The following is a 24,766-nucleotide window of genomic DNA, read 5'->3' as shown; positions in this document are numbered from 1 at the left end:
CATAAAGATAGTAAAGTAACACAGATGAGATTCTGATTCAATAACTGATTAACTAAAAATTCATAGCTCTTTCAAATAGATCACTATGTCCTTCTCACAACTTCACATTAAAAATATCGAACAGACCCTTGGAACTTCAAAAGGAAGAAAATCAAACAACATAGGTCAAACTGGGGGGGGGGGGTAACATTTTATAAGCTTTAGTTTTAATTATCTAAAAAAAAGTCATGTAGGAATATCCTAACTTTTAATTTTTCTATCAGAAATACTTTCTTGTGAGAAAAAACAAATTTAGCAGTTGAATAATTTTTAACAATTCTTATTCTGGATGCATAACGACACTACTTACTTTCTATAAGCAGTTTTTACATTGTATGAAGCTGCAGAATTCAAAATAGGAATGCCAAGGTCCATATAAATTTGCTTCCATACAGCACCGCTATCAATCTGTAAAAGGTAAATTTTCTTTTGTTAACAAATGACCAGGGAAATAGCCTCCAAACCACTCTGTACAAAAAAAAACCCAAGAAAATATACACTGATAATTTCCTTTCCACCACATTCAGAATAAGTAATATTACACTTACATTGTCACAGCCACCTTGATGATAAACCAGTCGGAAGAGTTTGAAGAGATTTAGATCTTTATAGCCCAAAACAGGTGGTTTATTGATGGGAGTACCTTTTTAATATAAAAAAAATTTCTGAATAAAATTTTTATTAAAATATAAAAGGTTTATTTCAAGAAAAAAACCCATCAATATTTGATTCCCCCCAACTCTATTAGTTATAGTCTCTCACTTGAAACAATCAGTCAGCATCTTTGCTCTAATACCCAGCATATACTGGAAAGGATCTTCAACTGGTATGAACAATCTAGAATTCAATTTGAGTCAATTCAGCAAACATTTACTAAGCGCTTCCTATGACAGGCACTGGGAATACAAAGACAAAAAAGAAATCCCTGCTCATGAGGAGCTTACATTCTCCTGGGGGAAACAACATGTAATCAGACAAGTAAATATAACTTAAGAAAAAATACAATACTATCAACTAAGTAGGGGAAGCAGGGAAAGTTTTTTGGTAGATGGTACATTTGCTGAACCTTTAACAAAAATTAAGACTCTTAAGAGACAAATGGGTTTCTAGAGCATTGTGAAATAGCCTGCAAAGACACAGAAGAGGGAGATGGGGCACTGAGTTCTAAAACAGCAAGTAGGACAATTGGAGTGCAATAAAAAATATTCTTATTATGTCCCAGGAATTCTGGAAGTTGGTGGGAAGGTTGTGTTTCATACTATGTAGCTACTGCTGGTTAAATTCAATTTAAAATTAAAAATACATAAATAAATAAGTACTTTTCTAATTGTAATCAAGTTTTACTATTAGCACATATACTGGATCCCAGTGCTAGCACCTGGTAATTGTAGTATCTGTAGTTCTGGTCCAACACTATGAAGCTGGAGAAGTGAGGATAATACAAATGGATCTCTGGTCATTAACCCAGTTTTTGTTTTTTAGAAATGCTAGGAACAATTCAACACACCTGGCAAAACTACTGAGAGTACAATGATGGAAGACTTTTCAAATATCAGAAGAACATCTCCCAAGGTACTTTTAGCACGAGTCAGGTGATATGGATTGACTACCCCAAAGAATGTATACCTTTACTTCAAGGTCCAATTGTTATTGGGCTTGCCCATAAATAACAACAAGTTAGCAATAATATAAAAAGTTAATTTAAGAGGGTGGGTACAGAGAAATTTAAATAAAGAAGGACATACTAGAAAGTTGACTAGCCAATTTGCACTGGATTTTATAGAGTTACATCTGAGTAGATCACCTGCTAAAAGGAAAAAATGTCAACCTTCACTGGCATTTATTTTATAAAAGTTAGAAATAATAGCTCACACAATTTTTAAAAATGTCTTTCCAATAAAAATACATTTTACATTTCCTTTTTGGAAGTATTAGCTGTCATTACTTAATTTGAGAGCTGGGGGAACATGTGAGGATAGAAAAGAGTTAAATTAATGATTTTTTTTGTTATAAGGAACTGTTGATGTAGAAACTTTCTTCACAAATGTGGATTTGCTAATTCTTTTGAACTTAAAGAGTTGTCACTGGGAGGTTAAAGTGATTTGCCCAATGTCACAGAGTCAGGATTTATCAGAAACAGGCCTTGAATCCAGATCTTACTAAGTTTCTATTTAATACTTTAAAAACTAATGACAATAGGGGCGGCTAGGTGGCATAGTGGATATAGCCCCGGCCTTGGAGTCAGGAGTACCTGGGTTCAAATCTGGTCTCAGACACTAAATAATTACCTAGCTGTGTGGCCTTGGGCAAGCCACTTATCCCCATTTGCCTTGCAAAAATCTAAAAAAAAGAAAAAAAGAAAAAACTAATGACAATAAAAAGATTTTTGTCCTTTTCAATGAGTATAACTGGACTTCACTGGGTAATTAGTTATTAAAGTGATATATAACTAAAATATTCAAACTATAATACAGTCCTTAAATATATTAAATTATAAAAACAAGTAACTTAATAAATCATTGTCTTGTTATCTTAAAGATTATAGTGGTATATTACCTCTGTCTTCCATAAACTTGTAAAGCTGTTGGAGGAAGTTGTCCCTCTCTTCAGGATCAAGCTCCTCTTCAGGCTGCAAAGACAAATGTTGAATGTATTGTTGAAAAGTGGGTATATATCCTCTTATGAAACTGGGAGGAGGAAGAAAATCATTAAAATAAAAAAGGCATGGTAACTGTGAACACTTAACATGTGAAAATCTGCATACATAAAATATATTAAGGTCAACTTGACTAACAATAACTATGAAAGCCAAAAAATTGAAAAATTATAAGAATACATAAGGAATCATCCACTAAAAACAAAACAAAAAGGCCTAAATCATTAGAAGCCCTGAAAAAAAAATCACAACTAAATAAAGAAAACCTGGACAATATCAAGAAATCATTAAAAAAAAATTGCCCTGGAATCTCCTTTCACAAGTTATTAAAAAAAATTTTAGATTTCTTTTGTGTTTCCATGGGTACAAATTTAAAGCATCTTTTTGTGAGGTGACTGTTTTCTTTACATCTTGAACATCACATTTTTAACTATTATGTAGTGTAAATAAAACACTGAAATTTTATGTAGTTGATGTTTTAATATTAGTAAAGGAATAACTTATAGCAAGTATGAGTAAGCCCAATTGAAACTTTTTTCTCTGACTTAAAAATGTTTTGGGCAAGTTTTTTGAATCTAAAAAGAAAAAACTCCAATAAAGCCAATATTTTACAGTAGAATTTACAGCAATAATAACAACATAGCTGTAGGTTTATATTATATGAGCTTTGAAGACTTATCAATAAATTTATGCTTTTGTTTGAAAATAAACTGACCAGATCTATTTAGAACTAAAGGGCAAAATGGGAAAAGAATAAAAAGTACATGGTTTTCATGAGTCACAAGAATAAAGAAAGACAACTGGAAGTTCTGAACATGATTTTTTTTAATAATTTAATAATTTTTAAGAATTTTTTAAAAAGGAATAAAACTAAGGAAGAAATAAGGAATAAGGAGGAAAAGCTTACCATTTTTCATAATTGGGGTATACCAGTAGAATATACAAATATGGGAGTGGTGATGGGGGACAGAAGGAGAAACAAGTTATCCCACGAATCTCACTTTGATCAGAACCAAAATTACACAAACACACAACTATATACTTTTGGACTTCTCCATTATGCCTCTAGGTATCTCCCATTGGCTGACTCACCACTCCACTAGTACAAACCTATTCACTATTCTAAAAAGTTCTTACTCTGATTATAATTTTAGTTTGTTGGTAATCTAAAAATTCAATTCAATTCAGCAAGTATTTATTATGTTATTAGTCACTCAGTTATGTCCAATTCTCCATGACTCCATGATTGATAGCACACCTTCTATTCTCCATTCTTTTTCAGTCTGTTCAAGTTGACTTTTCACAACACCATCTATCCATCTCAACTTCTGCTATCCCCTTTTCCTTTTGCCTTCAGTATTTCCCAACATCCAGGTCTTTTCAAATGAGTTCTGTCTTCTCATTATATAATCAAAGCATTTAAGCTTCAAATTAAGTCTTTGACCTTCCAGGGAATATTCTGAATTAATTTGAGTACTGACTGATTTAATCTCTGTTCAACAGCACCAACCATGGTTCAAAAGCATCAATTCTGTGACACTCAACTTCCTTATTGTCTAATTCTGACAGCCATACTATGAAACTGGGAAAACTACAGCTTTGACTATAATGGATCTTTTTTGTAGGCAGGGACATGTGCCTGTTTTTTAGTATGTTGTCCAGACTTTGCCAAACCTTGTTTTCTAAGGAGTAAATGTCATCCAATTTCATGACTGTAGTTGCTGTTTGCAGTGATCTTTGAGCACAAAAATATAAAATCTGACACTACTTCCATTTCTTTTATTTGCTAGAAGTGATGAGAGCAGTTGCCAAGAGTTTAGTTTTTTGTGGGGTTTTTTTTGATGTTAAGTTCAAGTGAGCTTTTAGATTCTCTTCTTTTACCCTCAAATAGGTTTATTTCCTTTTCACTTTCTGACATCAGAGTAGCCTAGCATCTGCTTAGTTGAGGCTGCTGATATTTCTCCCTGCTACCTTAATTCCATCTTTTGATTCATCCAAGTCTGGATGTGCTCTGCATATAAATTAAATTTTTAAAAAGGTGACTATATAGGGCCTTGTTAAATATATTTTACAATCTTAAACCAATCAGACATTCCATGTTTGATTCTAACTGTTGATGCTTCTTGTGCCACATACAAGTTCCTCAAGAAATAAGTAAGATGATCTTGTAAGGGTCTATTGTATCTAAGTTATTGTGTTTGGTGCTAGGCATGCAAAGACAGAAATAAAAAACCCACCAAAGGAACTCATAGTCCACTGATGGGGAAAAAAAACCATAAGAATTCAAGGAGCAAGAAAACACTTCAAATTAGGGAATTAAAAAAATTTTCAGGGAGGAGGTGGCATCAGGTTAGGGCCTTGAAAGAGGCTAGGGATCCAATTCAATATAACAAGCATTTATTAAACATCTACTATGGGTCATACTCAGTGCTAGAAGTAAAATGAAAATCTAAAATAGTTTTTCCTGTCACACTTAAGCTATATGGGTGTTATGTGAAGAGGAAGAGAAATTATGACTGATAAGTCGATACAAAATATATACAAAGCAATCAATTAATATGGTAGCAGAGAACTGGAAACAGAGAGTAGCTATCAATTGGGGAATGGATGAATACTTTGAAAGCCTTTAGAGAGAGAGGTAATGGTGAAGAATGAGATATGTTTCTGAATATGATCAGTGGGGATGAAATACATTTAAATAATGTCTCTGGAAGATAATACTTTGTTCAAATGCAAGAAAATAGGCAAAATAATAAGATCCATCAGGTGAAGAAATACTGGAATGACAGACAGGAAGAAACAAGGTGATAAGCATTTGGGTAAAGATTAGTGGAAAAGACAAAGATTTTTGTTGTATATCACACATTAAATAGATAAAAAAGGAAAAGAAATCACAGATATGGCACATGAAAATGAGATGGACATCTCTGTGACACCTCTGCCAAAAACAGAGTAGTTCATTCCCTGAGGAGTCTATATCCTTCAAAAGGTAAAGGATTAACAAAAGGATATTGTATTCTGGATCTGAGTCTCACCAATAGGGAGAACGAGTTGGTGGGGTAGAACAATCAATCTACTTTAGAGTTTGTAGATAGAAAAGAGAAAAACTAGGCACAATACAATATGTGAAATAAACAGAAAGGTAGGCAGGAGCCACGCTGTCACTGGTTCTGAATGATAGACTTGAAAGCTTGTATTTTAATCTAAGGACTCTCTTGCTTCTCAAATACTCTCTCCTCATAGCTGTCAAGATAACCTTCCTTAAAAAAATAAAAACAAAAAAAGTCCATGTCTCTACTCTGCTCAAGAACTTCAGTAGCTCCCTATGCTTCATGCATTGTATGTCCAAATAGGAGTATCCTTCTGTCTCCTATTTCCATGACTGAAATAAATTCTCAACTCTACCTCTTAGTATCCCTGACTTTCTTAAGAGGCTCAGCTCAAGTATCACCTCCTGAAGAAAACATTCCTTGGTCCCTTCAATCAATCAATCCAAAATATTTATTAACCACTACGTTGGGTAGTGAAGACAGAAAAACAAAAGTGAGATAATCCCATTGTACTTTTATTACAGTAAATAGGAAAATATTGGTGGCTTCAGGTAGGCCTTAAAAGAGGCTAGGGATCCAGTTCAAGTTTTCTTTAGTATAATCACTAAATTCATTCATTTATGTGTTGCATATCTGAAGAAAAACATTAAATCCTTATGAACCAGGTCTGCTTTTGTTTTTTAACTTTGCATCCCAAATCTTAGAAAGTATTTTGCATATGCTAAGTTCTTAATAAATGACTATTAGATAAAATTAGAGGTGCTTCAGGAAGATTATATCAGCAACTGTGTGGAGAATGGACTGGAAAAGAGAAAGATTGAAAGTAGGAAAATTAATTAGTAGACTATTGAAATAACTCAGGCAAGAGGTGATAAGGGACTTAACTAGGGTGGTAGCCAAACAAATGAAGAGAAAAGTAGATAATAAAGAAATGTTAGGAAGATAAAAGCAAGAAAATTTCAAAATAGTTTCAATGAGGCAGTTGGGTAAGGAGGAATGAGGTCCTCATATCATATAAGGAACACTTGAGGATAACTCTAAGATTGCGAACCTAACTAAATCTTAAGACAGTAATGACCTCAACTAAAGTCTAGAGGAGAGATAGTATAGGGCAGAAGATAAAGAATACTACTTTGGATATATCAAGGTTAAATGCTAATGAGATTGAATATCTAATAACAGGAGATTGGAGGTCAAGAGGAAGAGATGCTGTACATTTTATGTGAGTCCTCTGCACAGAAATGGTAGTTGAATTCTTGGAAGCCAATGAGATCACATAGTTGGTGGAGCTATGTTCTAATTTGGAGAAGAATTTGGAACTATGGCCAAAGGCATATGTGTACTGTGTATACTCATTGACTCAGCAATATTATTACTAGACCTATATCCCAGAGATATTTTTTTTAAAAGGGGGGGGGAAATATATTCAAAAGTATAGCAGTTCTTTTTGTTTTTTTATTTTTATTTTTTAGGTTTTTTCCAAGGCAATGGGGTCAAGTGGCTTGCCCAAGGCCACACAGTTACATAATTATTAAGTGTCTGAGGCCGGATTTGAACTCAGGTACTCCTGACTCCAGGGCTAGTGCTCTATCCACTGCTATACCTAGCTGCCCCTGGAACTCAAAATTTTTATAAAATGAATGTTAAAATTATTTTTATATGTAATTGGAAAAATTTTTATAAAAATAAAGAGAGAATGCATAGCCTGAGGGCCTAAGGCAAAGCTGTGGAATACAGCCTCACTTGGAAAACTGGAAGTAAATAAAGATCTCACAAAGGAGACTGAAAAACATTCAGGCAGGTAGGTGTGAATGAAGAGGAACATTGTCACAAATTTCAAGGAGGGGCAGCTAGGTGGCGTAGTGGACCAGCCCTGGAATCAGGAGTACCTGGGTTCAAATCCAGTCTCAGACACTTAATAATTACCTGTGTGGCCTTGGGCAAGCCACTTAACCCCATTTGCCTTGCAAAAACCTAAAAAAAAAAAATTTCAAGGAAAGAATAAGGAAAAGTAATGCAGAACAGTGACAAAAGCACCAAAGAACTTGTAGTATGGAACTGTAAATAGGTTATTAAATTTAAGTGTTAAAGAAACTGATGGAAATTTTAGGAAGAACAGTGCCAGACAACTGGTAGAGCCAAAAGTCAGATTATTAAGGGCTTCACAATTTATGAGGAGATTAATAAAATGGACACTATAATTACAGGCTGATTTTTCTATGAATTTGTCTATGAAAGAGTAAAGACATACATACATACATATATATATATGTATGTATGTATGTATAAAACTTAGAGGATGGCAGAGTAAACCAAAGATTTTTTTTTTAAAGCATGGTGGCAGACCTGCATGTTTATAGACACCAGGAAAGAAGAATGTTGATAAGGAAAGGTCAAAGGTGAGAGAGTGAAGGGAAATTACCAAAAGTCATAGATAATAAAGGAAGAAATGGAATTAAAGGTATCCATAGAAGGCCTGGCTTTGGCAAGGGGAAGAGCTATCTTTTCCTCAAAAAGTGAGAGGAGGAGAGAATGGGAGCACAATTAAGATGTTGAGATAGGAAGTGGATAAAAATGGATAAATTAAGATGGCATTGATATTCTCAGTGAAGTAGGTGAGATCCTCTGCTGAAAAAAAGTAAGAAGGTAACCTAAGAATGTCTTAAGGGTTAAAAAAATCCTTGATGGATTTATAAGTACATTCAAGTGTAGGTAGTCTTCTTGACCTTGTTGCCTTCCACCTCTCCTAGATATTCTTATGAGATTGGCAATCTTTAGGACATCATCAACAATTCTATTATTGTTAACAGTTCAATTCATTTACTGTTTTAAAGTGTGCTTTATAATCTTCAGAATAAAACACAAAAAATTAAAACATAAAAATTGATTGTGAAAATTTCATAAGGTGATTAAAATGTTTTATAAAAAACAATAGAACTATCAAAAAATTTTTGAAAATCAGAAACCATTGCTAGTGCGCAAATTGCTAAAGAACTCTAACTTTAGAATTACAAACTATGACCTTAGATAATTATTTGATAAAACTTAAGTATAAAAATTTTCAGTTGTACGTATTTCAAGATTTAAAATGAGATTTTTTATGTGTTCTTTATATCTTTGACATGATGAATATATAATTCCATTCAGTTAAGAATGACTCCAAATCTCCAAAGTAAATCCCAAATTACAATTTCTTTTTTTAATTTTTTTATTTATTTGAGGCAATGAGGTTAAGCGACGTGCCCAAGATCACACAGCTAAGCAATTATTAAGTGTCTAAGAACAGATTTGAACTCGGGTCCTTCTGACTCCAAGGCTGGTGCTCTATTCACTTAGCTGCCCTCCAAAGTACAATTTCTTATCATGTGGTCAGAACTGAGGTATCTACACTGAATAAAAGCAATCAGTTTAAATTTTAACCTGATATTTCTTTAAAACGAATGAAAAAATAAAAATGATAATGTAGGTTTAAAATACATCCTAGTAAATCTTCAAAAAAATGTATAACACATGATGTTCTGAGACAAATACTCATAACTTTAAATAATACTACACATTCATTGTGAAAGGAATACTTCCAAGCCTTCCTACGTAAGTGTCTTGAGCAAATTTTATTTAAATAAAAACAAACTTAGCTACATACTTTGGAAAGTTACATGTGAAACTGTGTCTACAAAGGCATAACTTTGGTGCAATTGGCAACTGACAGCCTTAAAATATAACAAAAATAATGTTTTAAATGTCTGCTTTCAGAAGTAATTCCTCCCAGAAAAACAATAATCCCCCCAAATTAAGCTCCTTCTGTTTGATATATCAATTGTTGGGACGGCTAGGCGGCACAGTGAATAGAGCACTGACCCTGGAGTCAGAAGGACCCCAGTTCAAATCCAGTCTCAGACACTTTGTTATTACCTAGCTGTGTGACCCTGAGCAAGTCACCTAACTCCATTGTCCTGCAAAAAAAAAAAATCTATCTAATGTACTAAAGGTTTTCTTATTTTTTGAAATTTCAAGGACATCAACTTCGGGTGTCTTCATTCTCACTATGTCTTTTATGATGCCGTTTATATTAGTTCTTGTATTGTTAACATGCTACAATCTATTTTTTCGTTACTCTGAGTTATTATTTCTTTGGAGATTGTGGTATTCCATGATTCTGTCATACAGCAACACAAGGAGTTTTTAAAGAGATTAACTTTCAGGGGCGGCTAGATGGTGCAGTATATAGAGCACAAACTAGCAAAAACTAAAAAAATAAAAAAATCATGGTTTCCCTGGTTTTGAAAAGCAAAGTAACTGATATGAAATTAATTTGTTTAATAAAATACAAAACTTCATATCTACCATTAACTCACAGTTTCTAAAAACAAAGCAGTTTGGCTGCAGATATGCTACTACAGCTAGTTGAGGAAAGAAGCTATTTTTCTTTTTGCTGTTTTTAAAGTGATGTCTATACAAAAAGAACTTGGTGATTCATCTTTAGAACAAGCAATCTGAGAAATGAAGCTGAATGTGTCACTCCAGGAAAATACTATTGTGTTGCTAATACAGCTAATACAATTATAGTATAAAAATTTCCCAATTTTCTCCCAGTCATTTAAAAGTTACTGTATAAAATTTTCTATTTCATCTACATGTACTTACAAAAAGAATTCCTCCTGAATGTTATAATCATTAATTTAAAATCATTTTTGATATTTGGAACAGGAAGGGAATTAAGAGGTCATCTTTTCCAACTCCATATAGCAGATAAGAAACGAGAGTTCTTAAAAAGTAAATAATTTGCCCACGATTACACTGGCAGTAAGCTCTGACTCCAAGTCTCGGTTTCTTTCTACTATCTAAATCATGATGTACTGGCTTTAGCCTTAATATGACATAATAGAGTGTGTTTCCCAGAGTTAGAAAGGTCCTGGTATAAGATCTAACAAGATAGTTGTAGGACATTTGCAAATCCTCTCCGTGGTTCTGATAACTCTCTAAGACTGAGCTGTATGTAGAACAGTTCTTGACTTGCATTAGCATAAGATATTTCCTTACCAAAGAGCTATTTTTAAAATGAAATCTTAGATATAGACCCATCAAAATATATTCTAGGGAGATCTTGATTCTCTTTTCCTGTCCCCACACCTCACACATCTATCCATTAATACATTGGCTCTATTAGCAAATGGCTTTTGACTATAATCTTAGCCTACTAGTTCTTATAGTTGAGGGAAATTACTCACATATCAATATAACTTTTAAAACTCTTCACTCTAAAAAGTAAATGTACATGCTAATAAGTATAGGCATGGGAAATTTTGTAAAGACTTCCTATTATTCTTAATGTTAAATATAGACAAGAAGTACATGCACATGTGCTGAAAGTGCTTGTTTATGCAAAAATCTATAAATCTTATCCTGTGTGATCTGACCTAAAGCAAGGTTGAATATAACCTTTATATACTATCAATCAGTCTTGCTATTTCTGTTGATGTGTTTGACCTTTTAATGAGAACTATTTTAAAGAACTTTGACCCTTTGGTATTTGAATTGATTCTAATTATTATTTCACTCTTATGACTAATTATACATATTTATTCATTAAAGGGGTAGCATTAAAACAATTATTTAGCAGTAGGTCTACATCATTAGGTGGTATGAAAATTTCAATCAACTGCAATTAATTTTGCTTAGATTAGTGCTTCCAATAAATTATTACAAATAATACTGAAGTTAAATTGTATAAGCAAACATGCAAATAAAGTATGTATATGAATTGTTCATTCACAAACATTTCTTTACTTTTGATAATTTTTTAAAAATAAAAAATCCATGCACATTTAGCAAAAATAATTGCATTAAAATCTATTTCCAGAATGAGTAGAAAACTCAGAATAGCTAAATACCTCTGGAATTCTTCCCTTAGATGTTGTAAGCAATCATCTAACTCCCTGTAGACTAACACACTCTAGTCAACCCAAACAAAAATAAGTCAAAAGAAAATGAAGTTGATAACACTGCTTGCTTGAAGCTATAGTTCTAGAAATTTCTATATCATATTCTATAGGATGATAATACTTATTAAATAGAAACATTCTAAATTAACCTTGGACTACTTATTTTTAATATTAAAATAGAGAATTTATGATTTTAACATCAAAGAAAGATGCTTCTTTCAGAACACTTAATTCAGAATTAGCTTTAGACTCACATCTAGCAATGAAACCACAGTTAGAATATTAAACCCTACCTAGTTACAAATACTTTCACCAAGTCATTTCCTATGTAATTCTCTTAAGTCTAAACTACATTAACTACCCAAAGACACAATACCCTGATTCCTCACAAAACACCCCCAAAAGTAGAGGACTAAAAACAAAAGTTCCTCTGGTAAAAAGCTATGGGGTAAACATTCAAATGACAAGTGTTAACAAAATACTTACAAAATTACATATTAAGGCTTTGACAGTATGTACCTGTACCTGAGATCTAAAATTCTAACTGCAATAATACTAAAGCATCAAATACCTAAATGATTTCATTGTAAGAAATCTGATTGCCCCACAAACACCAAGGCCAAGCAGCAAAGAGCATTTTTAGATTATTTAACCATTAAGCACATTATACTTCACTACAAGGAAAGTCTAAATTACCTTGCTAAATCTCAAGGTGGTTTGGTTATTCATAATGAAATAAAATTATCTGACCTCGTTTATTTATCAAGGGCCTATAATGATAAAGTGAGGTAGGCCTGTACTGAATAATAAGTAATCAGATTAAAATTCATATTTTTGAGTGCCTTTACTTATCTTTGAATTAACAGAGACAGATGAAAGTATCTTATACTTTATCAAAGCAAAGAAAAATAGTAAATGAAAAATGAAAAAGAAAGTAGGTGTCATATATCAGTTGGAATGATTCAGCAATTGAATCCTTAGAACTAGCTGCCTAAAATGCAGTTTATTTTTTATAAGCAACCAAAAAGCCCAATCTAGAAGATCTCCTTGTTTAGCCTAAATAAAACCAATTCTAATTAAATAGTTCAACAAAGTACGTTGTCAAGACTTATAACACTGAGAAATATAATTTAAATCAATAAATCATATAAATCAATGCCCCTATTTTGGATAGAGGGAAAGGAAAAGAGTGTGCAAGTTTTTCCCTCCCATGGGGAAAAACTACCCAATTTAATTTGCTATTTTATTAGCTAATGCCTTTATGACTTAAAGATAGATGCTTTAAATCTCAGGGTTTTCTTCTTATTTAGTGCCCTTGTCACCTGCAAACAATAGGTGTCTATAATTTTTCCTTAACCTTTTAAACAGCACTTTTATTTTCATAGAGAACAAATTATAATATTTATCAGTTGTAGAAAAAAAGTACTAATTGCTTATTCAGATTTGTATGTTCATTTTAAAACAGAGCTCTCTTTTCCTTTGTTTAAAAATTCACAGGGGTTTGAGGCAGAATGTAGACTTAAGAAAGAAAGAGAAAAAATTAAAAAGCAAGAACAAAACATACTTGTAAGATTTAATATTTAGCATTTACAATACATAATTCTAACAAATCTTAATAAAAGGTTGCAACAGACTGCATCAGCTCACACCCTGCAAAATGTGGCCTGTTCACTCTGAAAACACATTCCCCCAATAAATAAATATAAATTTTGAAACTACAAAGAAAAAATAAATTTAACATTCTCTCTATATATTGCAACTTCAGTTTTGCTAAACTATCATGGTAACATATTGGTTTGTCAGTCTATTTCATATTTCAGGAAAATAATTATTCGTTCTGATTTTCTAAAAATAGATTCCAACTGTCTTCTTACCAGAAAACATTTATTTATCCATGATCCCACCACATTCTCCACAGCATTTAAGCCTACAATTCTCATTTAAGTTCACATTTTTAGTAAACAAAATGGTATTCAATGTATTAGAGACTTACATAAAAATTCTTACCTATATGATGCATTTTCTTTCAAATGTAAACTGGTTAGATTCCTCTTCTAATCAGACAGCACAGTGTTTAGGCAATTTTTAGTCTAACTTGCAAATATTTGCTTTCTTACTCATGGTATAGCATCCACACAGTTATACTGCATTACTTACATTCTCTTCCACATAAAAATCAGACATTACATGAAAGGAAAAGAAAGACAGTCCATTTCAAAGCATCTGGCAAACCTCCACTGGCAACCTGCCAAGCCTCTGCTAAACCTTCCTGTCTCTCTGAGCATGCTCACATAAAACTAACAGCATGTTACTATAGCAACACCGTAGGTATCCTATAAGTATGAACAGCCATTCTGATTTCAGTAACAAAACCAAATATTGTCAAAGAAGTATAGGGAAAGAAATACCTGACCATCTTCTTTATTCCCACTCAACCCCTCAACCCACCATTCAAAGGAAATATTTTAATTTCAAAGAAGCCGCTATCTGTTCAGACAATAAAGATAGACATTACATTTTTTCCAAGCAAACAGCCAGAATGTACAAATATCCCTACATTTCAATATCTCTATTCCCCATTAACTCCTTCCAAGGGGAAGATCAGATGTGTAATGCAAAGCAATTTCATTCATTTCATGCTATATGAAAAGTAAATTATTTAACATGAAATATGAACAGCATAAGGCATTTAAAGGAGTACTTATAACATTCTATATATCAAGCTTCTTAAAATTTACATTTATGTGTTTATGAAAAGTTTAACAGATAGTTAATTTAAAGAATTTAAATGTCTCTTGGCTTTGCAAATTGATAAATGAGAACTGGGGAGTAACTATACAATAATCAACAAATATGCTATATGTTCCCTAATATCTTTTAATATTTGGGCTTTTAATTTGGAATGATCTTTTTTGTAATTTGTTTCTACTGTCCCCTATACTTAGATCTAAAAAGACTATTTCTATTTTGGAGTGAGAAGATGTTGAAGACTTATGATTTCATTAGAGGTACATCTTGGTTTGGGGAAGGCAAAACTAGGAATTTAAATAAGAATTGTACCTTGATAATATAAATAACTCACAATAAAAGGAAAATATTTTCAGATTCTATTTTTTAAAGAATCAGAGGAGAGAAATTCCATTTTCTGAAATGCAAGCAGATTTGTCAGCTCATTTTGAAAGAAATGAAAGCACTGTTAATTCCAATATCTCTTATAGAGAGCTGTTAGAAGCTCTCATACAACTAGTTTAAGTCAGATCTTAAATCCAGGAATTCCTGACTCCAAGTCTGGTATCCACCACATCAGGCTGACTCTCCTGATAAGTCAAACAGTTTACAAATATAAATGACCTGTTTACATAATTTCTTCCATGTTCTAAAGAACTATGATTTTGCTGGTGTAGGTACTTCCTCTATCTAGGCAGATGAAAACTTACTAAGCAGGTTATCTTCTTAGCACTGCTGTAGTCGAAAAATTCCTTCCTTTTCAGCCAACTTAGTCGATGAATTTCCTAAAATCCTTAGACAATAGAATCTTAAGTCTTGCTTGAAGCCTTCAGAGGTTAGGAAGATCAAGCAGAGGTCACATTTGAAGAGTATAACCTCTGAGAGCACAAAGTGATGCCCATAGGGGTGGGGCCAAGATGGTAGCATGAAAGCAGCATTTCCCAGTAACTGCTTCCCCAAAAAACTCCAAAAGTCATCAAATTATGACTCTAGCAAAAATTTAGAGGGGCAGAACCCACAGAAAGACTAAGTGATACATTTTCCCAGTCCAAGATAACTTAGAAATTATATGGGAAAGGTGTGTTTCACCAAGACCAGGAGTTAGAAAAAGCCCCAGTTGCAGCACAACCCAGGAACAGCTTAAAGGGGCGATGAGAGAATGCTGCTACACCAGAATGAGTGTGGAGTGAGTAGCACAAGCCACAGAACCTGCAGTGAGAATTGGGGGGGGGGGGACCAGACTGTACCTCCAGAGTGTAGCCCACAGACAGTAAGGGGATCAGGGGAGACAGAGCAGAAATCTCTGCTCTCCCTGGGGCAGGACTCTGTTGTTTGCTCACACTCAGATCCAGCTTGCAGTTTGGCCTTCCATACTAAGATAGCTGAGTAGGGACTCTCCTTACAGTTCCAGGGCAAAGTGATGCCCATACCATGATGAAATATCAAAAAAAGACCTGAGTGATGCAGGATTCATTTACTGGTCAAACAAACTAAACCCCAAGACTCAATTTGAAATAAAAAAGGTGGGAAGAGTGGCTATCTAAGAAAAGCCAAAACTTAATTTTAAATTGAATAAAAACTTTCTTTTGGATAATGTTGAGGAAACCACCACAAAGGCTATTATAAAAATATAATGGAAACTTATTTTTTTAAAGAAAATCAAAGGTGAAAGGTTGCATTTTTCTGAAATTAAAGCATATTTCTAAGAGCTCACTTGGAGGAAAAAAAAGCATTCCTTTACCAAAAAAATCTTTAATGCTAATAAAAATGTAAATTATGTCTTTAGTTTCATTACATTTTACTTACCATCTCTTCTTCTTCTTTTGCATTCTCTTTATCTTTTTCTTCATCACTTTCCTCATTTGCTCCTTCTTCATCATCACTACTGGAAGACTCAAGGATTTCACTTATGTCCATTTTCCAGTTATCAGGAACAACTTTGGTTTTTAAGAAGATACTTGCTTTTTGGAGGCCTAGGAGGGACATTATCTACTTACTATTTGTCATATTACTATAGGAACTGATATTAAGTAGAGTGAGCAGAACCAGGAGTACATTATACATATTAACAACAACACTGTGAGATGACCAACAATGATAGACTCGGCCCCTCTCTCAGCACTTTAGTGATCAAGGACACTTCTAAAAGTCTTGTGAAGGAAAATGCCATTCACTTTCAGAGGAAAAAACTATGGAATCTGAATATAAAGCAAAGCATACTATGTTCACTTTTTAAAATTCATTTTGTTTTTTCTATCTTTCTCATGTTTTCTTCCCCCTTTAGGCCTGATTCTTCTTCTTTCACAACATGACTAATATAGAAATATGTAAAACATTATTGTACATATATGACTTAAATCAAATTACTTATTGTTATGGGGAAAGGGGAGGGAAGGGAAGGGAGGGTGGTAGAAAAATGTGGAGTTGAAAAGCTTACAAAAAAGATGATTGTTGAAAAGTATCTTTGCATGCAATTGGAAAAAATAAGATACAATTAAGAAAACTACAGACCATATCACATTTTTATAAGAAGTATGTAAAACTGAAATTAAAAACAATATACAAACTTAGAATGTCAAAATATATAAAATCAAGTGTTATATTAAATAACTAAAAATAGACTACTCAGTTTTGTTTCATTCATTGACCTCAAAAGCAGGCACAACCTTAACAGATAGCATTGCATATAAGCAAAAATGAAGCAAACACAGTAATCATTTAAAGTTGAAACATCAAATAATGGGTTTTTCTTATATTTTACCTGGTTTAGTAGAGAGTTCAGATTCAGGTAGACTAAGAATATCTACTTCCTTGATATCCTTTCTTGCTACTGAATAACTATATTGGAAAGGAAAATACAAGGGCAAAAGGAAAAAAGAAACAATATATTGTAAGTAATCTTCCTAAGATCAAGTAGTATCAAGTAGAACATAAAAAAACTTTGAAATAATCAATTTTAAAATTATTTACTTATAAAATGTAGAATATAAAAAGGGAATATATATTTATATATATTAATCTGAAAATTCACTAATCATAAGAAAGAGAATAAACACAAAAGTGAATTTTTATTTAATGGAAAAGGTATCTGCTTTTATACATATTTGAGAAAATTACATTCTTCTGAAGTTTCAATATATATAAAATGTCTCTGAAACAATCAGAAAACTGTAATTTAGTGCAATGTAAAATTTTTTAGTAGAATAACAAGGTATTTTAACATTTAATTTTTTTTTAGTTTCCTATTTTACCCTATAAATGGTGATATTTAAATGATTCTGAATGATTAGTGTCAAAATTCTAAAGCCAAAACATACATTTCTGTAATAAAAAAAATGGTAGTTTCAACTTTTTGTTTTTTGGGGTTTTTTTTGTGGGAGGCAAGATAAGAGTTTCCATGAGAGGAGAAGCTTCTAGAAAAAAGTGATTCTCATAAGAGGGCTGATCAAAATAATTAAAAAAAATACATTTTGTGAAGATCATTAAAAAGTTATCTTTGATCATGTGAAACATCCAGATGATTTCAATTAAATATAAAACTTCCATGGCTGGAGGCAAATACAGAAATTTAAATGCTATCATAGCAAAGAAAAAAATATTTTGTCATTTAAAAATTTACTTATAGAGAAGCTTTGGAAAAAATAGCATTCTATGTTTCCACTACATAACCCAAAAGATAATATCTATTGAAAAGGAAAACCTTTCATAGTAAGTTGCACTCCCCCACCACCACCACATACACATATTTTACTTAATAATTACAGTACTCACAATTTGGAATCTGCAAAAGAACGAACTAAACATTGATCTTTTTTCACCATAATGTCATCATTACAGCTGGGAGATATTACCTAAAGTTTCAAAAAAAGTAAATTCATTCAAAGTTTTCTTGCTACAAAAAAATATTTTAACTTTAACTTAAAGTAGAATATGAGATAAAGAGAATAGCGATATTATCAATGAATAGATAATACAAATATACCCTATGAAAATCTGCTTTATAAAAAACATTCAAATGTTTGTATAGTCAACTGTTAAAGAATAATTAATATCTGTACCACAAAATATAGAATACTTAGTTTATCTACAGTCACTAACCAAACCATATAATGGCATTAAGGCAGCATTTTTCATGATCTGAAGATTTATGTATCTTACATATGAATGAACTAAAGCAATAGAGTCAAACTCAAATAGAAATGGATTCCTGCAAGCCACAAATGAATTTTGCTAAGTATTTCCCAATTATATCTGAATATGTCCAGTGGCAACTTTTGCCAGTTATACTCAGGTTATAGTTACCATATGGACAACTCAGAGTTAAAGTAATTATGCATATAGTAAAATATAACATTAATGTAATAGATGCACTTTGCTTCCCAAGTATTATTTTTTAGGGTTTTTTTTTCTTTTTTATTGCAAGGCAAACGAGTTAAGTGGCTTGCCCAAGGCCACACAGCTAGGTAATTATTAACGTTGGAGGCTGGATTTGAACTCAGGTACTCCTGACTTCAGGGCTGGTGCTCTATCCACTGAGCCACCTAGCCACCCTTCTTCCCAAGTAGCCAGTCTTCTTCCCAAGTATTTAAGAGTTTCAATTTTAGAGGTAGTTGATAGTACTGGAAAATAGACAACTTAGTTTTTTTTTCACTCACTGACCTCAAAAGTATACACCACTTTAACAGACATTATTTCTCATAAACAATGAAGCAATACAGTAATAATTTAAAGCTGAAACATCAAATACTGGATTTTCCCACAAACTACCAGACTACTCTAAGCTTCACTAATTTTCCTCTCCAATTAATTAATTCACAAAGCCTATACTACACAATTATTTTATTATATAGCGACACTATTTACTATTTATGTGTGTTTATATGTCTGTATATACAAACATTCACATTTATACAAATGTGTGTATACATATGTCTTGACTGACAAGTTAAATTATAAGTTTAAGCAAAAACATATTTCATAAGTCAACTCAATAAACATTTATTAAATGTCTACTACGTGTAGAGCACTGTGCTAGATTCTGGGAAAGTTTAGCCAAAACACAGTAGATAGTACTGGACCCAGAGTTGAGAGTTCTGAATTCACATCTAGTCTCAGACTACTATTTGGGTAACCTTGTTAAGATACTTAACCTTTTTTTGGCCTCAGTTCCTCAACTGCACAATGAGGGTGATTATACCACCTACTCTGTCAGGTTACTGTGAGGATCAAATGAGATATTTGCAAAAACACTTAGTGTAGTGCCTGGCATGTAGTAAAATTAATTTAAATATTAAAATTTAAAAAATCTTGGAAAAGATAAGTTTTAGCAACTTAATCCTTGAAAATATAAAAATCCCATTTCCTATTATTAACACATTTGAACAATTAAGTTGTGAAATTTTTTATTTCAATTATAAGGGATCCAAATTTTAAAAATATTAATACATATGGAGAAATCCAATAATTGGTTGATACATTTTTCCTCTCTTCGTCTAAAAAAGGCCAAATATGTATTATTAAAATTATTAGCAATTACAACAGTCATCCAGATCTACCCTTTTACCATAGAGAAGATTATATTTAACATTCATAATTTGTATGGTGGTCAAAAAAAACTTTCAGAAAAGTGCAATCTGATAATTCCCAGATTTTAAAATCATTTGTCATTTATCCATCTACATAAGGGCAAAGGTCCACAAGTATCTTAAATCCACTACACCAGAGAAACAGATCCTAAAATTAGAGAAATGTAAAAATGTACCTATCAACTATTATGAGGAATCTCTATGTATCCAGGACTAAACTGAAGAAAATACAAAGAATAAAGTCATGGTCTATTAGCTGAGAGTAGAATCTGATCCTGCTGAGGAAAAAAGGCCAGTACAAAAAAAAAAAAAGAAATAAAAAAAAGAAATAAGGTAGAGTACAGAAAATAGTTCAGATAAATAACAAAGGTCTATGAAGATATAACTTGATTAGGCCCTTGAAGACTAGGTAGAATGTGGAAAAGTCAACAGTGAAGTTGAAAGACATATCCTATCAGCAAATATTATTCATTCTTCCTGTGAAATGTTTCTGGTCTCCCATTCTTCTCTACTGTCACATTCCTAATCCAGGTCCTAATTTCTTGAATCTTAGTTTATTGAAACAACCTCTTAGTCAGGTTTCCCTGCTTATGGATTCTCCGTACTCTACCCCTATTCCAAAGCTACCAAGAAGAATGCTGTCAGACAAATTTTCCTTAAACACAATCTGGCCCTTATTTTTACTCATTATTCCTCAACAAGTATCTTCTTTCTAATTTGGAAATCAGCTAATTATTCCACCATATAATTTACTCATTCTTTGCCTAGTTATGTTCAGCTACTTTACTTCCTTATGCCTGATAGCTTTTTCTTCCCTCTGGCCCATTCAAATGTCACTTTTTCCCAAACTTCCTGACTACCCTAAGCTTCACTAATCACAAAGACTATATCATACAATTATTTTAGTATATACTGACACCATTTATACTGTTTACATATTGTTTATGTGTTTGTGTATACAGACACTCACATATATACAAATGTGTGTACATATATGTTTTGACTGACAGGTTGTAAGCTTAAGCAAAAATATCTTATTTCATAATTCAACTCAGTAAACATTTATTACATGCCTACTATGTATAGAGCCCTGTGCTAGATTCTGGGGAAGACAAAGTTTAGCTAAAACACGGGATCCATCCTCAAGGTATTTCCAACATAACACAGATAAACACATACAGAGATATTAAAAATGATATGAGCATTTGACATTAAGCTTTCCTCTTCTATCTTTTCTTTGTCACCCTAAAAAGATACTTCAAAAATCCATGCTATTGATCTAAGACCATTTTAATTCAATTTTTTAAAACTTATAAAAAGTAGGTAGGCACTCTATGGGCAGCTAGGTGGCACAATAGATAGAGCACCGGCCCTGGAGTCAGGAGTACCCGAGTTCAAATCCGGTCTCAGACACTTAATAATTGCCTAGCTGTGTGGCCTTGGGCAAGTCACTTAACCCCATTGCCTTGCAAAAACCTAAAACACTAGGTAGTCACTCTAATAAATCATTGGTAAATCTGCGAGCTGGTTGTGAAGCTGTTTTTTGGAAAGCAATTTAGAATTTTTTCTTCAAAAAATTGATCCAGAGATGGCCCTGATAAGCATATATTCCAATGATGTCAAAGACCAAGAGACAAATAAGTCTCACAATTACCAAAGTATAGATGAATCAGTCTTTTTGTGTCACCAAAATGTATAGTACTTTTTTTTGTGGTCATAAGATTTAGAAACAAAGTACATCAGCTGATAACTTGGGAAATGTACTACAATAATGTCAAGAAGCATCACTCCTGAATAAGAAAGGACAACTATAAAGAATTCAAAGAAGCATGAATTGAAGCAAAGTTAAGTAAGCAGAGAAAAATAGGTTATAATTACAATACAAATGGAAAAAACAAAAAGTGAAATGGAAAGCTAAGTAAAATTTATTGTCATGTTTTCAATAGACATATCTCCATTGCATTTCTCATCTCTTGAATCACAGTAATTTCTAAATTTTGGTAAACTTTTTGACAAATGTTTGTCTGAGGCACATCTCTGATACATTCCTACTATGCAGTGTTAAGTACATAATAGGAACTTAAATATTTTTTCTGACATTTAAAAATTGAATTAAGGAAGTTCAAAATGACATATAAAGTATAGGGTAGGAAAAGTTTTTCCTCACAAAAATATTTGGAAAAATTTCACATAGGAGAGAGAATTCCAATTAATTTTAAAGGGTGGATATTGATTCAAAAGGAGAAGAATGAGACATTCCAAGTAATATGGCAAAGCACAGTCAAAGTAAGAAGTAGAAAAAGCTAAAAGTATATCTGAGTAACAAATATTCTGAAGCAAAAAATACACCAAAAGTATTATTATGAGATAAGGTTATAAAGATAAGAGTTATTACTAAGAGGTGATATTTATCACCTAGAGGACTTGGAATTTCATTCACAAGAATTTAAATTTTACTCAAAGTAATAAAGTTACTGAGAATTAAGTATGGAGTGAAAAGGGAAAAGAGAAGGTGGGGTGGAAGACCCGTTAGGAAGCTAGAGCAGGCGGGAATGAGAGGAGAGAAGACTGAAGGTAGAGTCATTAATATTTGTTAATCTAATGAATCTGAGAGATGGAGAGGGAAGAAAACAAGAAAATATCAAGAGTTTGAAATCTAGGAGACTGGTATTATTTCTGATGGTAATACTGAAATCCTAAGCAATAGACGGTTTAGGTTTAAAAAAAAAAAAAGATGTTCAGGTTTAGACCTGTATATCAGGAGTTATCAGCCAGGACCCAAGTAAAAGTGTGCCATAGGCAGTTATAGATGGAGGGGGGCTGGACTTGATAGAAGTTGAAACAGTGGGAATAAATGAGATTAAGGAAAAAAGAGGAAGAAAAAAGTCAGAACCTTATGGAGCTTAATTTAAGTGGGTCAGAAGAGAATTGAAAAGTCAGTGAAGAAGGATAGAGACAAATAAGAAGACATACAAGAACAGTTTCTCTGAAGCTAAATGAATCAAGACTCTGAAAACAATATTCAACATCATATGCTACTATCAGAGAGATTAAGCAAGGTCATTTGATTTGCTATTTAGGAAGTAACTGTTATCCTTGGAAACTAGATTGAAATTGATTAGGAAGGGAAGGTGTTAAGTATAAAAATATTTTGAAAGAAATTTGGCAATAGGGGCGGCTAAGTGGCGCAGTGGATAAAGCACCGGCCCTGGAGTCAGGAGTACCTGGGTTCAAATCCAGTCTAAGACACTTAATTACCTAGCCGGGGCCTTGGGCAAGCCACTTAACCCCATTGCCTTGCAAAAATCTAAAAAAAAAAAAAAAAAAAGAAAAAAAAAGAAATTTGGCAATGAAGGAAGAGAAAAAAGAGTGTAAATGGATGGTCAGATAAGTTGAGAGGTTTTTTCAAAAATCAGAAAGTTTGTTCACAGGAAGATAAGGACAAGGATGAGGAGAAAAGATTAAAAGATGCATGAAACAGAGAAGATGATTGCTTGAACAAGGCCCTAAAGGGAAGTGAGATGAAGAGGAAATGAGATCAAGAATGTAGGTAAAGGAATAATTAGTTTAATGAGAGATTATCTTTTTCTTTAACTAGAAGGAAAAAGAAGAGAGGAAAATGATGAGAAAGAGAAAAGGAGTTGATGTAATTCCTGTCAGATGAATTTTTCATTCAAAGACTTTTCAGTGAATTAGGAGGCTAAGTTATTTGACAGAAGTATAAAGGACAATTGCTGTGGTCATTTCTTATGAAATCAAAGACAGCGTTGGGCATATGATAGCCACTCAAATTCTTGGAGGATGATATGAGAAACAGCATGGTATAATGATTCAAGTGCTAGGCTGAAAGTTAAGAAAATTTAGTATAAACACTGCCTCTGATATGAGGTCTTCTTTAAACCTAAGTTTCCTCACTTACAAAATAAAGATAACTAGATCTACAGAATCCACTGCACAGGGATACTGTGAAGCTCAAATGAGAATGTATGGGATGTGCTTCAAAAATTAAGTACTATTAGGGTGGCTAGGTGGCACAGTAGATAGAGCAGGGGCCCTGGAGTCAGGAGTACCTGAGTTCAAATGCAGCCTCAGACACTTAATAATTACCTAGCTGTGTGGCCTTGGGCAAGTCACTTAACCCCATTGCCTTGCAAAAGCTAAAAAAAAAAAAATTAAGTACTATTATTATTCTAGGTATATAATCATAAAAGCATAATGGTGGGGCGGCTAGGTGGCGTAGTGGATAAAGCACCGGCTTGGAGTCAGGAGTACCTGGGTTCAAATCCAGTCTCAGACACTTAATAATTACCTAGCTGTTTGGCCTTGGGCAAGCCACTTAACCCCATTTGCCTTGCCAAAAACCTAAAAAAAAAAAAAAAAAAAAAAAAAATAATGGAAGGAATAGAGATAGGAAATGCATTACTAAGAGAGTCAACTAGCCCAGCTAGAAGTGAAGGCCTCATGTTGCTGATCAGCAGCATGAGGAGCTGACAAGTTGAGGAATTTAAAGCTTATCCTGGAAGCAAAATGGAATCATTTGAAGTTTTTTGAGCAGAAGAATATCATAATGAAACCAAAATTTTATAAAGACAATACAACAGTATGTAGAACTGGTTGAAAGGGGGAAAGACAGTGGAAGCAAATAAAACCAATTAAAATGTTGCTGAGTGGTCTGACAAGCAAAATCCCTAGATACCCACAACAGTAATTGGAAAAGAAAAGAAGTGTGGATACGAGAAATATTGAGGAGTGATTTAATGACTCATT

General features: G+C 32.9%; 1 protein-coding gene across 2 annotated transcripts in view; it reads right to left on the bottom strand.

Annotated features, from left to right (window-relative positions):
• The window catches only part of ARID4A (AT-rich interaction domain 4A), an 82,165-nt gene that overhangs the window by 28,457 nt on the left and 28,942 nt on the right, over positions 1-24,766 (bottom strand). For both annotated transcript variants that reach the window (XM_074235904.1, XM_074235903.1), the window contains exons 9-14: positions 18,186-18,265; positions 17,176-17,252; positions 16,221-16,387; positions 2,596-2,668; positions 588-682; positions 350-447 (exon numbers count right to left, since the gene is read on the bottom strand). In XM_074235904.1, coding sequence (XP_074092005.1) covers positions 350-447; positions 588-682; positions 2,596-2,668; positions 16,221-16,387; positions 17,176-17,252; positions 18,186-18,265 — 590 coding nt within the window. The remainder of the gene's footprint in view (positions 1-349; positions 448-587; positions 683-2,595; positions 2,669-16,220; positions 16,388-17,175; positions 17,253-18,185; positions 18,266-24,766) is intronic.

This window comes from Macrotis lagotis, chromosome 4, assembly GCF_037893015.1.
Source record: "Macrotis lagotis isolate mMagLag1 chromosome 4, bilby.v1.9.chrom.fasta, whole genome shotgun sequence".
Taxonomy (NCBI): Eukaryota; Metazoa; Chordata; class Mammalia; order Peramelemorphia; family Peramelidae; genus Macrotis; species Macrotis lagotis.
This window is presented reverse-complemented; position numbering and strand designations above follow the sequence as displayed.